This window comes from Leptopilina boulardi, unplaced genomic scaffold, assembly GCF_019393585.1.
Source record: "Leptopilina boulardi isolate dan_hultmark-lab unplaced genomic scaffold, ZJU_Lbou_2.1 LbouV2_216, whole genome shotgun sequence".
In the NCBI taxonomy this organism is placed as follows: domain Eukaryota; kingdom Metazoa; phylum Arthropoda; class Insecta; order Hymenoptera; family Figitidae; genus Leptopilina; species Leptopilina boulardi.
Genome location: NW_026137770.1, coordinates 1,414,000 through 1,427,477, shown reverse-complemented (window position 1 = coordinate 1,427,477; position 13,478 = coordinate 1,414,000). Strand labels below are relative to the sequence as shown.

Here is a 13,478-nt window from a genome sequence, read left to right as displayed (position 1 = left end):
TTTTTTTTTGTTTTTTTTTTTTTTTTGCTTAAAAGAATTTTATATTTCAATTAAGGAATGTATCTTTAAATTATCATTAAACTTTAAATGAAAAGGAAAATTATACTATGTGTTTGTAGAAGAAATAAAATACAAAAATTTATTTTAATACAAGTATTTATTTCAAAACACTTAAATATTAATTGTCTTCGGTTTTTTAAAGCGCAGTCTTTATAAGCAAGCGTATATTAAAATAGAGGTATCGTTCGTTAAAGTAATTTCGTAAATTTGACACCATTATATAAAACTTATTAATATTGTGTTAAAAAAATTACATTCTCTTATTTTTGATTTTCGATAATAAATTAAAAAATACTTGTTTATTATAATTCGTCATCATTTTATACTTATTGAACAAACATTAAATCTTATTTGAAAAATTTTGAAAGCTATATTTAATTAATTTTATACTTTTTAAGATATACCTGATAATTATTTTATTTTAAGGAGCACAATTTACCTTAAAAAGTTCTCTCATGATAGGCTGCCATAAATTAAAACTAAAAGTAGAAAATATTTTTAAAAAATTGTTTTTTATTTACTATGTTTGACCAAAGAATATTTTGTAACGTTTCACTTAAAATATCAATCTATTTTTGATCAAAATAAGTCAATGGAATATTATTTTTAAGATTTTTGTAAGAAAAAATTATTTTTAAAAATATTAGTTTAAAGAAAATCACTCATTGTTTTCCCTATTTAAATGAAAAAAAAATAACATTAAGAAAACAGGCAATATATTAGTTTACAAAATCTTTTCTACTTTTAGTATTACTGTAACTTAGCAGTTAACTGTTGTAAGACAATAATGTACCTTAATGAATTTATAAAACAAAAAATTCAGTCTGAAGGTATAAATTGTTATTGCTAAATATTTTGTGTTTCATTTCCTTCATATCGTCTACTATGATTTTTTATTTTTTTTGCTCTATATTCCTCCCACTTTCTGTGATTTAAAGATTGAAAATCATCGAGTTTAGCAATGAGTTCCAAATAATCAGAAAGCTTTAAAAGTTCACGATCTTTCAATCTATTTAAATGGGCTTGCTTAAATGGTCTTATCCGAAGACCTGACTGTGGATTCATAATAAAATTTCTCCTAATGTCGTCAAACATAATTGTATTTTTCGATGAGAATTGCTTATATTTACCCCAAATCATACCAAGTGGTTTTACATCGACAACACCATATTTTGGCGTATGAACAGAAATCATAGCAAGTGAATCTAAGTGAAAGGCAATTTTATAATTAGGATTATTTGTTACTCCAAGAAGTTTCATTTTTTCATTAATCCATTTCATGCTTGTCGCCGACCAAATAACAATATCATAATCTTTATAAGCTCGCGTTAAAAATTCATGTAAAAATGGTCTCATTAATTCTATGCCAGATTCTGCAACTGATCTATGATCGAACAAAGTGTAATCTATATCGAGAACTAGTAATTTTTTCCCCTCACGAAGTGGATTTAATTCTTCAACTGTATAATTGTCTATTCGTTTTTGAATTTTTGAAAGGTAGACTTCGGCTTTTTCAATTTCCACTTCCTCTTCTTCAATATCGAGATCATTTATTACGTCTGGCAGATTTTCAGGAGCTTGACTTACTTCTGCGATATCTTCTTCTCGTGATCCCATTAACATGAGTTTAAAACCCTTTTTAATGCCCAGCATTCCAATTGTGTTTTCATCTTGTGCCGGTTTTCCTAAAAAAAAAAAAAAATTATGCTAATTACAATTCTTTTTAAAGACATAAGTAGAACAAAACAATAAATAAAATTAATAATTGATCATAATACTTTAAATTTTGTAATATAACCGAATTTTGAGATAATTTCATTTTTGTGCATGCTTGCACAAATCGCAAAAAAAAAATTTAGTGTTTATTTTGTTGTTTAGGTTAGAATTCAAAAAGTCACGTAAATGTGAGAAAAAATGATGTACATATAAATAAATACAATTGTTGGATATTGTTTAAAAACAATAAAAGTTAGTAGAAAAAAATCAATAATAAAATTATGTAATTTAAAAATAATTGTATGTTTAACCTTTAAATTTGAGATTGAGAAGCTTTTGTCTTTCTGGCCGGACACCAGTTTCTTTGTGAATACGTTCCTTTAATGTTAATACTGTGTCACTTTCAAAAATGCTGGAAATCTCATATTCTTTTCCACTCCATTTTACAGTAATTTTACACTCATTTTCCATTTTGATTATACAAAATGTTAATATAGCTGTCAAACTTTACTTTACAACACACTTGATTATTAGACACTTATTTATCGACAAAATATTTAATCATTAATTAATTATTTTATTAAATTCTTTCTAAAAAATTGTGTGAAAAATGATTTAGTTAAATGTAAATATAAACATTAATTTGATTTGGGTATAAACTGATTTGTTGTTGACTGTTTTTAGTCAGTCCTAAAACATTCCAAGAGTGAAGGAACGTGCTCGATCGGTAATATCATTTAGAAATTTTTAATAGATCGGTGCTGCCTCTGATGGATAAAGATAAAAATATTTCAATTCAAAATATTAAGAGTATTTATTTTCAAAGTATTTTATATGATATTAAAAATGAAAAAGATTCTAGTCTTTTTGTCTAAAAATAAAAATGTTTCTTAATTTTTATAGAGATATGTTTTTATTCTCATTTGTAGATTACAAATTTATAAATAATATAGACTCTTTTTAATTAAAAATAATTTTCATTGTTCGAGGCTTTATTGGTTTATAGATTGTATATAATAAATATTTTTAGCTCGTTGAAAATAGTAGTGTTAAATTTAAAAATATTGTATAAATAAAGTAATAGAAAATAACTAACAGTAATTAAAAATTAGTTTGTCTGAAAAAAAATTTTCTTCTACAAGTAATTACAAATTTTTTTTATGTATATACATAATATTGAAAAGTAAATTAATTTAATTTAAAAAATATAAAAACAAAATATTAAATAACTTATTTAGTTAAAGTAATTAGTTTAAAAAGCAGCTTATTTTTTGGCTATTTAAATCTTAAATTTAGTCGATATTTGAATTAAACTATTGGTTTCGGTCAATATATTGATTTACAACAATAAGTCTTCTTGTCTATACCATGTAAAGAATATAAATATATTTATGGACAAATAATGTTTATATAAAAAAAAACTTTAAGAAACAAGATTGTAAAAATTACAATAAGAAAAATTTATTTTTTACTAAATATTATGTTGTTTTATTGTATTAACATTTATAAATTTTAATTGAAATTGTGATTTTTAATAATTAAAAACAATTTTCGAAACTAATAATCGTTAAAATTTATTGCATAAAAAATAATGAGACGACTATATATGTATATTTTAATATTAACAACTTTATATTTCTGTTTTTAACTTTAACTGATAAGTCGAATGCAATAATACACTGAAAAAAAACTAGTAGGTTTTACTACTTTTTAACTACTCTGAGGAGTACAATAGGTCCTCAACTAAATTTAAACGGTTCTGTTAACTATATAAAAATAGTTAAACTAATGAAAAATGTAATTGGTAGAATGACATTTTGTGATTGTATTAACTCAATTTAAAAATGTTAAAACAACTCAAGATGTAAGTAGTAGATTTTACTACTTAAAGTGGTTCAATAGGCTTTAAGAAAATTTTTTTGGTACATTTAATAAATATTTTGCAATTGAAACTACTACTTTAAGTAGTAAACTTTACTACTGAAAGTGGTTCAATAGGTTTTAAGAATATTTTTTTGTAGAATTAATAAATCTTTTGCAATTAAAACTACTACTTTAAGTAGTAGATTTTACTACTTAAAATAGTAAAATAAAATTATTTTTTATTTATAATTGTTTATTATCAGTAAAATTGACTTTTTCATCCTCTCTCCTATACTGACGCTTATTTTATGCCCTAACGATTATGTACCTAACAGAGAAAATTTCTAACCGACGGGAATTGAACCCTCGACCCTAACGCTCGCTACGACAGTCTGCAAACTACTCAAAGACTACTTTCTGCTTGTCCAATTGGTAATTTAACTATTTAAAGTAGTCATTTTTACTACTTTTATTAGTTGCTATAACTATCCTTTTTAAGTTTTGACTTGTAAATTTTTCATCTTTTAATTATATTATAAGTTGTTTAATTGCATAGTGCAGTAAAATCTACTACTTAAAGTGATAGTTTTAATTAGAAACGATTTGTATAAAGTTTACATCAAAAACGTTTTTCAAGCTTATTGAATTAATTAAAATAGTAAAAAATTACTACTTAAAGTAGTAGTTTTAATCACAAAGGATTTGTTAATTCTACAACAAAAATGTTCTTAAAGCCTATTGTACCACTTTGAGTAGTAAAATCTACTACTTAAAGTAGTAGTTTTAACTGGAAACGATTTCTAAATTCTACATCAAAAATCTTCTTTAAGTTTATCGAATTAATTAAAATAGTAAAAATCTACTACTTAAAGTAGTAGTTTTAATTACAGACGACTTGTTAATTCAACAACAAGAATTTTATTGAAGCCTATAAAATCATAGAAATTAATAAAAAAATTTACTACTCAAAAAGTAGTTATATTAATTAAAGAAAATAATTCCTTTTACTACATTTCATATAACTGGTGAATAGTAGTTGGATTTACTACTCTTCAAATTTTGAGTTGACTACAATTCCACTTGTTTTTACTACCTTAAGAAAGTTAATTTTACTACCGACCTGTAGTTGTACTTTAACTACATATTTACGTAAAATCAACTATTACTTATTAACTTCTTAAAAATAGTTACATTAACTACATCAACATGATTAGATTAACTAAAAAAGTAGTTATTTTTAACTACTTTCTAGTCAACTACCCAATGGTAGTTGAATTTCTCGGCAACATTTTTTTCAGTGTATGTAAATATTTTTGTAATGCTTACTTTTTGTAATATTTAAATTACTTTATTACTATTTAATAAATTAAAATCGTAAAGTTGAGAGAAAAATAAATGTATACGGGGCTATACTGCAGTTGAATAAAAAAAGCACGTAAAAAATATAGAAGATATAAAAATTTATTATAGATAAATGAGTTTGTTAATTAATAAATTTCGCTTCTTGTTTTCATTTACCAGTAGACCTAGTTTCGCTTTAAAATAATTAATTAAAGTTTAAATTAATTAATTTCGTTATACATCTGGTTAAAAGGAAAATATAATTGTTTTTCAGTTTTTTATTTTCAAAGTATTCCTTTGAAATCATATATTCGTAAAAAAAGAACTTTTTAATCTTAAAATCGTTTTATCTGCTGATTATATGTTTCATATATATATATATATATATATATATAAATGAAACGTATAATATTCTTTTATATTTCACTTTATGACTGATAAAATAATAATATTTAATAATAATAATAATTTCTTATTTGTGTTAATTAATATTTCTGTATTTTATATTTTTAAGTATAAAATGTTGTTGAACATATATTTAATTTTGTTTTGGCACACTGTCATAAACCATTAAATATATACTTTGATAAAATGTGATAATTAATTTCTTTTTAGTGTATAACGTTTAATAAATTATTTAATAACAAAATTATATAATTACAATAATTATAACGAAGTATTATTTTTATCGATAAACTATATAAAGGCAAATTGCACTATTCAGTTGTTTATAATATCAAAGAAGTGTTAAGCATATCATATGCCTTTAATTATAAACTTGTTCACAGGTGTGAATAATATTATGACTGAAATTATTATTTTTATTACTAATCAATTTTAATGATGCTGATGGCATCATTTTATTTGCGGTATCCGTAAACAATATAATAAATATATACAAACTATATCTGATCATCGTGAAATATAATAATGTAATAAAAATGTTTTATAACAAATTGTAGCACTATTTTGCAATTTAAAAATTTTTGTAGAAAAAGTCAGGGGATTTTTTAATTAATTAGGGAAAGCTTTAATATCGAAAAACGAGAAAAAAAATTACTAGTGTATAAAATAGTTTCGCAAATATTTTAAAATCTTTTTCCAAATACCTTGCAGGCAATTGGACCGCAGGGGAGGGAAGATTCGTCTAGTTTGGTGGGAGGATATGTCGTCATCGCATCTCTGTAACGACGCAGAAATCCGCAAATAGTAAACTCGTTTTCATTAATCCTAGAAAGCACATCTGGGGTAGAAAACTACGCCAGAAAAAAATTCAAATTTCAGTATTTTTTGCAGATTTTGTGTTTTTTGTAATTTTTTATCCATATTTTTGATCCTATCAAAAAACAAAAAAACACTACCTTCTTCTTATAAAAAACGAAGAAAATGTCATAGAATAAAGTTATATTGCAACATTCTAGCAACAAAACAATTTTGGGGTTGTTTTCTACCCCAGATGTGCTTCTACGTATGAGCCAACTATGTTGTGCTGTCTAGGGTTAATTATAATTTTATTTCAATTTAATAAATTGATTTATAAAAATTACGTCGGTAAAGATCACAACATTTATAATTATAAACGTTGTTGAAAAATATGTATTTTTCATTTTGGAAACGTGTAAAAACGTTGTGAACTTCACCAACGTTAAAAGTTATATACAATTGACGAACGTAAATTTTTACAGTTATAACTCCGTGTAATAATTTTAAATTAAAGGACGATATGTTTTTTTAGACAGAAACTGTTTTTAATATATTTTATTTTCCAAGAAAATAATTAATTATCTAGGTATATTTGGGGCAAAAATACATATGCAAAATGATAGATATTTTATTCTTTCAAGGTTGGTTTTTATTTTATATGTGTTTTTAAAAATAAAAGCCAAATTGATTTAAGACTTTATTTTACTGTTTAATACTATAATTTAAAAAACTTTAGGGGGTAACAGTGACGAAAAATTAATAATCTTTGAGATACATATTTTGTTTTAGAGAATAATTAATTCTTTCATTTTTTAATAAATTTTTTATTTTTTCAATTCAGTTTTATATAACAACAAGAAGGAGGATGAAGAAAAGTGGTCCCAGCACACTACTGTTTTTTTTTTTAATTACGGTAGTGTAACTCCCGATCTGCGCAGAAGTGCAAGCAAGAGGCAGGGATCTTCGGGAGTGACCCGAAAAAGACGCTGCAAATATCGACGTGGGATTCATCGATCAGTAAGTCATTTTTTATTTAATTCCTTCTCTGTTGGGAGACGCAGTTAATGAGTTGATTTCCATCACTTAAAATTATGTGTTCAGGGACGTTATCCCTAGTGTAGGTCTTTGTGTGGTTAATTTTCTTCGTTTTAAATATAGCTTTTAATAGAAAAATAAATATTTTTAAGAATTAAATTATTTTCAGTATCACAAAATAAACCATTAAAGGTTTATGATTTTTATTCAAAATAAATTTATTATTTTTAAAATTAATATACAAAAAAATTAACAAATTTCATTAAACTTTAATATAATAATGGTAAATTTTGTTAAAGTTTCAAGTATTTTTTTTCAAAATACTTGTCTATTTTTATACTACGGTTCAGAATTGTGGGACCACCCATTTTTTTGAAGAATTAATAGCATCTTTAAACATAAAATATTAAAATGTATAGATACTTACTAAAATTTGTTCTGTTTATTTCTTAAACGAAGATAAAATTTTAAGAAGAATAAGACTTAAGAAAATTAATTTCGCAAATATTTCATTTAGATATTATAAAAAAAAACTGTCATTTTCAATATTTTAGAAAAATTTGAATTACTTCTAAAATAATAATCAACACTTTTTAATGTTCCAAGGCTTATTTTAAAGGTGATTTTCTACTGAATGAGAATTACTTGTAAACACTAATGTATAATTTTTTTCATAAACATTGCAGACTCTTAAACTAGAACCAAAAAAATGCGAAAAATTGTTAATGATTTATTTCTACCCAAAAACCGTTGTTTTGGTAAGGAAATCACATAAAATAAAATTGTTCGAATTTTAAAAATTATTTTTTTGTTCAAAAAATGATTTTAAATTTTTCGCATTTTTTTGGTTCAACTTTGAAGGCCTGCAATTTTTAAGAGAAAAATATACATTGGGGCTTACAAATAATTCTCATTCTGTAGAAAATTACCTTCAAAATAATAGCCTTGGAAAATTAAAAAGCGTTGATTACTTCAGAAGTAATTCAGATTTTTATAAAACATTAAAAATTACAGTTTTTTTTATAATATCTAAATGAAATATTGCCAAACATAGTGATTTTTTCAATAGTTTTGAGCACAGAAAATTTCTTCTTTATTCTTTATAATTAACATTAATTATAAATCTAAGCTTTGCCTTTCGTATATCATCTTCTATGTTTAATTAGATATAATTATTCTTCCTGCAGGGCATAATTTCATATGTATGTTAGAATTATTCATATAGTGTAAAGAACAGTGCACTTTTGAATTTTGATACACTTTGTAATTTTCAAAATTACAAAGTGACTTTTTTAAAAAAAGGAAAATAAAACTTGTTAGGAAATTTGTATATGTTTCTGAAAATTGTTTTTATATATATAAAATAGAGAATTATGTCTGACAAAAATATTGTACTTTGCGAAAGCGCGGGCGCAGCTGGTTTGGCGCGACGTCGCAACTTGTACTTATACGCCTATAAGTTAGTTCAGCGGCACCAGACGTACGTGGTAGGACATAACACTCACCCTATAAGGGATCAGTTTCGCGACTATTTTCTCCGTCGCGCGAAAGTACAAAAGAAAACTTTCTAAGTACAAAGTCATCTAAAAAAACACACACACACACAGACAAACAAAAGAAAAAATATTTAAAAAGTGTCAAGCGGTACGTGAATTTCAAACTTTTTATTTAGTCAAACGGAAAAAAACAGTGTGAAATATTAATAGTTTCTAAAATATTTAACTGTTTAAAACGTACAAAAAAAAATTTAAACTTTTCGATCTAAAAAATCAATTTTCATCGAACAAATGCAAAAACTATTAATATGGCAATTTATTTGAATATTTAAAAATTGTCGCGTTTGTATATTAAAAAAATTTAACGGGGAAATTTAAATATAAACTTTTGACAAGTATATTGTGAAGTTTATCACTATCGGCAAATGAAGAAGTGAATGTTAAAGTGAATGAGGCCCAAAAGTTACTTGCACAATATTAAATTCAAATTCCGTTGAAAATTCTTACGTTTAATCACGAAGAAGAAAATTTGAGTGAAAATTTTTATTGGAATACCTAAACAATTTTTAAGTTTTCTATTTCAATTTTCGATTTATTTAAGAAATTTTCTTGACATTCTATAAAATTTTCAAAGAGTTTTTGTTAAATAAAAATTAAGAGTGACTTTTTCAATCATCAAGTCTTAAAATAACAAAAATGGCTTCCGCAATCATATCTATGAGGCTTTTCCTACCAATTCTTCTTGCCGCTCTTATGCTCTGCATAGGTGAGTGTTCATATGATTGTGAAATTAATTTATTTCATGAAATTACGTTTTTTTGCAAATTAATTAAAATTCTATTGATTCTATTTTTTCGTACACCTTTTTTTTAAAAAAAACAGTTTCATTTAATCAGTTAAAACTTTTTCTGATATTTTTGAATAAACTTTTGATTTTGCTTTTCAAAGAATTTTTATGATTAACTTAATAAGATTACATTAATTTAATTTTATTCTTAATGATTTAGATAAGAGGTATTTTTGAATATAGACAGTGTAAAAACTAAATATTGAAGTTTATTAATATACTTTTGAAAGAAAAAGTTAAATATACTTTGAAAATCCCGAGTCACTTCGCGAATAGATCATTGATCCCGCCCTTTGTTCAAGAGTGTAACAATAACAACTTGAAACTAATTGACTTTTTCATCGGGTTGCGGTGAAAAACTGGAACTCCTTTAAGATATTGTTAAGTGTCATTCTAATTATTTTTCTTGTCCTAGTTGTAACTATAAATTATGCAGACACAGAGAGAACCTGGATGCATATATAAAAACCAGGAATGTAGTGCTCAAAATTATGACGGGCTATATCCGCCTTAGAATAAAAAGTATCCCATTAAATTCACAGTTTTATTTTCCTTCTGTATCGCATATCCAGAATATGGTTCGATAATAACATAATAGAAAGGATTTTATTTTCATATCTATACACAGGTATATAGGATGTATTCCACGCCAAAGTGTAAGTCCATATGCAATTGCATCTCCGATTTTTTTTCTCTTAGTATTAATTGAGACTAGCTTTTATGAATTTTTTCAAATTTTTTTAACAACCCGTTTTCGAGTTATGGAATTTTGAAAATTGGAGAATTTTCATGACTCTTAATTTTTGAATGCTCATAACTTCCTTAATAAAAATGCATCATTTTAAAAGTCTTTTTTTCAAAATTGTGTTTTTAAACGTACTTTTCAAAAAAAAAATCAAAAAATTTTTTTAAACCATATTACTATCAAATTTTTGAGTTTTAATGGTAAAAAGTCATTTTTCTCATTTGACGTACTAATCGATTATTTTCAAAAATTTTTCAAAAAAAACTACTTCTTTTTACGAAACTTTTAAGCCTAGCCCGATAATGGGCAAATGATTTTTACAATATTTTTGGAATTTTTCAAAAATTTTTGAATTTTGAATTTTTTAAAAATATTTTTGTTTTTTTTTATACTACGTACTTTTATGTATTTTAATGTGCTCATTACGAAAATCATAGTGACAATACCCAAAAATTTCATTTTTATGGTGAAAACAAAAAAAATGTCCCAAAATTTATGGTTTTTTTCGTTTATTGGGTAAAATATGCAAAATTAAAAAAAAACTTTCCAATAAAAGTTATAGATCTTATTAAAATACATTTTTCTTATCTTACGCATTTTTTTAAATTTTTCATATTTTGCCCAATAAACGAAAAAAATCATAAATTTTAGGACTTTTTTTATGGTTTTCACCATAAAAATAAAATTTTTGGATATTGTCACTATGATTTTCGTAATCAGCGCATCAAAATACATAAAAATACGTAGTATAAAAAAAGAAACAAAAATTCAAATTTCAAAAATTTTTGAAAAATTCCAAAAATATTGTAAAAATCGTTTGCCCATTATCGGGCTAGGCTTAAAAGTTTCATAAAAAGAAGTAGTTTTTTTTTTAAATTTTGAAAAAAAATCGATTAGTATGTCAAATGAGAAAAATGATTTTTTACCATTAAAACTCAAAAATTTGAAAGTAATATGATTTAAAAAAAATTTTCGATTTTTTTTTTGAAAAGTACGTTTAAAAACACACATTTTGAAAAAAAATACTTTTAAAATTGATGCATTTTTAAGGAAGTTATGAGCATTCAAAAATTAAATGTTATGAAAATTCTCCAATTTTCAAAATTCCATAACTCGAAAACGGGTTGCTAAAAAAATTTAAGAAAAATTCATGGAAGCTAGTCTCAATTAGTACTAAAAAAAAAAAAATCTCAAAAAAATCGGAGATACAATTGCAGATGGACTTACACTTTGGTGTGGAATACATCATAGACATTCGAGTATGTGATTATTTCGAAACGTTAACTGATATTCTGATTATATATATGCAATTAAATGTGTAGAATATCATTTAGTGAGCAAATATCCATCGCTTCAGATTAGGAAATATCATCCTCCTCCCCTTGTTTTAAATATAGATGTAGATATGTGCTATGCGGTTTTTGGAGGATTATCTGGATTCTATATAATCCACTTTCCAGTTAAACTGAAAGTTAATATTCGTTTGAAAGTCTAGAAAATCAATTTTAAAAATCCATTAATATTATTCAGTGCTTTTTTTTAATAATGGTGATATCATAGAACAAACTATTTTCTAAAAATATCTAAAAATAATTATAAAATGTAGTACACGGAAAAAAATTCATCTTCCCTGAGAGAAAAGATTGGTTGGGGTTACTATTTTTGACATGACCATTTTTAGTTAGTAAACTACACTGCTGCTAATTTATTAGTTGTGGTTACTATTTTTATTGGTTGGCATAACTATTTCATTAGTTGATTTAACTAATTTGTTTGTTGGAATAACTATTTAATTAGTTACCTTACTAACGAAATGGTTAGGCTGACTTACTAAATGGTAACAGTAGCTAATATAAATTAGCAAAAATATTCTTACTAACGAAAGGGTAATCGCAATCAATTGTTTCTCTCAGTGTGAAACAGCGAAAGGTTTTGCTAGAATAGTGAAAGATTTAATTGAAACCATTAAAATTTTTGGTATTCTAGTGAAACCTTCCACTGTTCCAGATAAATCTTTTTTTCCATGGTAGTTATACTAAAAGACCATTTTTTTCCCCCTTAGATCATATTTTTTTGAAAACAATGCTTGCTTATAGAAAGATTCCACGGAAATTACATGGAATTTTCGTGGAACTTTTATCCAATATTTAAAAATTACTATATAGATATATTTCGTTATAAGGAACGTGTTGCTTGTTAAAGTTAGCGACAAACAACTATTATAAAGGATTATTTTTCATTATTTGGAAATTGCAGTTAACGTTAAGGTCGTGTGATTATTGTTATTTCACATGTAAATATTCACCGCGTAGGTTTTCGTGTAAATTGTACTTAATAGATTAATATAAAATTTTGTAGAGAACTCAAAAATAATATAATCGGATTCGTTGTCATGTGCCAAATTATATTAATATTTTGTCAAAAAAATGTATTCTTACAAAATTGCATATTCAGGAAAAGTAAATTGTTATAGTTATATGCGATTCAAACTTACTTTTACTGTACTCTCTATTACCCAATCAAATTCTGCCGTACAAATTAAAAAGATATATACATAAACAACATTTTTGTCAAAATTGAGTTTTTGGTATCATTTTGGATTCATAAAAAAAGACTGCATCTGATTAAAAAAATTAACGAATTTAATTATTTATTACAAAACCAAGTTGTTTAAAAATGAGACAAGTATGGTTAAAAAATCGCTTAATAGATACAATTTTGTTTGACTACATCATTTAATTGTTAATTGATTTTTATTGAAATTTATTACCTACTAAAAAAATTGTTGAATTGATAACAAGAAAATATTTAAACTTTTAACTGACAGAAACTCGTTTATTCATTTTACAATAGAAATTATTTAAAAAAAATAAACTTTTTTTTACAAGAAACAAAAATTATTTTTTTATTGAATATTGATTAAACTTTAAAAAAAATCACTTTGGATTAGAATGAGACAACACGGTTGCTTTTGAACCAGTTTACAGAAAAATGAAACATAAGCGACTTTGCGCTTTTTTTCGTCTGTATTTTTCACTATCAGAAACCCGTATGTCCATTTTGCAATTAGAAATTAAATTTAAAAAAAAAAATTTTTTGGTACAATAAGAAACAAAATATATTTTTAATTAAGTATTGGTTATACCTTTTACAAAAAATTACTTTAAATTAT

At 24.4% G+C, this 13,478-nt stretch overlaps 2 protein-coding genes across 2 annotated transcripts in view; one reads left to right on the top strand and one right to left on the bottom strand.

Moving 5' to 3' along the window:
• Positions 1 to 143: 143 nt before the first annotated feature.
• On the bottom strand, positions 144 to 2,490 carry LOC127279362 (ubiquitin-like domain-containing CTD phosphatase 1). Its single transcript, XM_051301671.1, has 2 exons — positions 2,088 to 2,490; positions 144 to 1,745 (listed from the first exon to the last, which is right to left on the bottom strand). Exons 1-2 carry the CDS (start codon positions 2,245 to 2,247, stop codon positions 907 to 909), a joined length of 999 nt encoding a protein of 332 aa, XP_051157628.1. The 5' UTR covers positions 2,248 to 2,490; the 3' UTR covers positions 144 to 906.
• A 6,202-nt stretch (positions 2,491 to 8,692) lies between these two features.
• The window catches only part of LOC127279363 (lymphocyte antigen 6E), a 112,168-nt gene continuing 107,382 nt past the window's right edge, over positions 8,693 to 13,478 (top strand). The window contains exon 1 of the mRNA XM_051301672.1: positions 8,693 to 9,480. Within this exon, the coding sequence (XP_051157629.1) occupies positions 9,411 to 9,480 (70 nt within the window). The 5' untranslated portion in view covers positions 8,693 to 9,410. The remainder of the gene's footprint in view (positions 9,481 to 13,478) is intronic.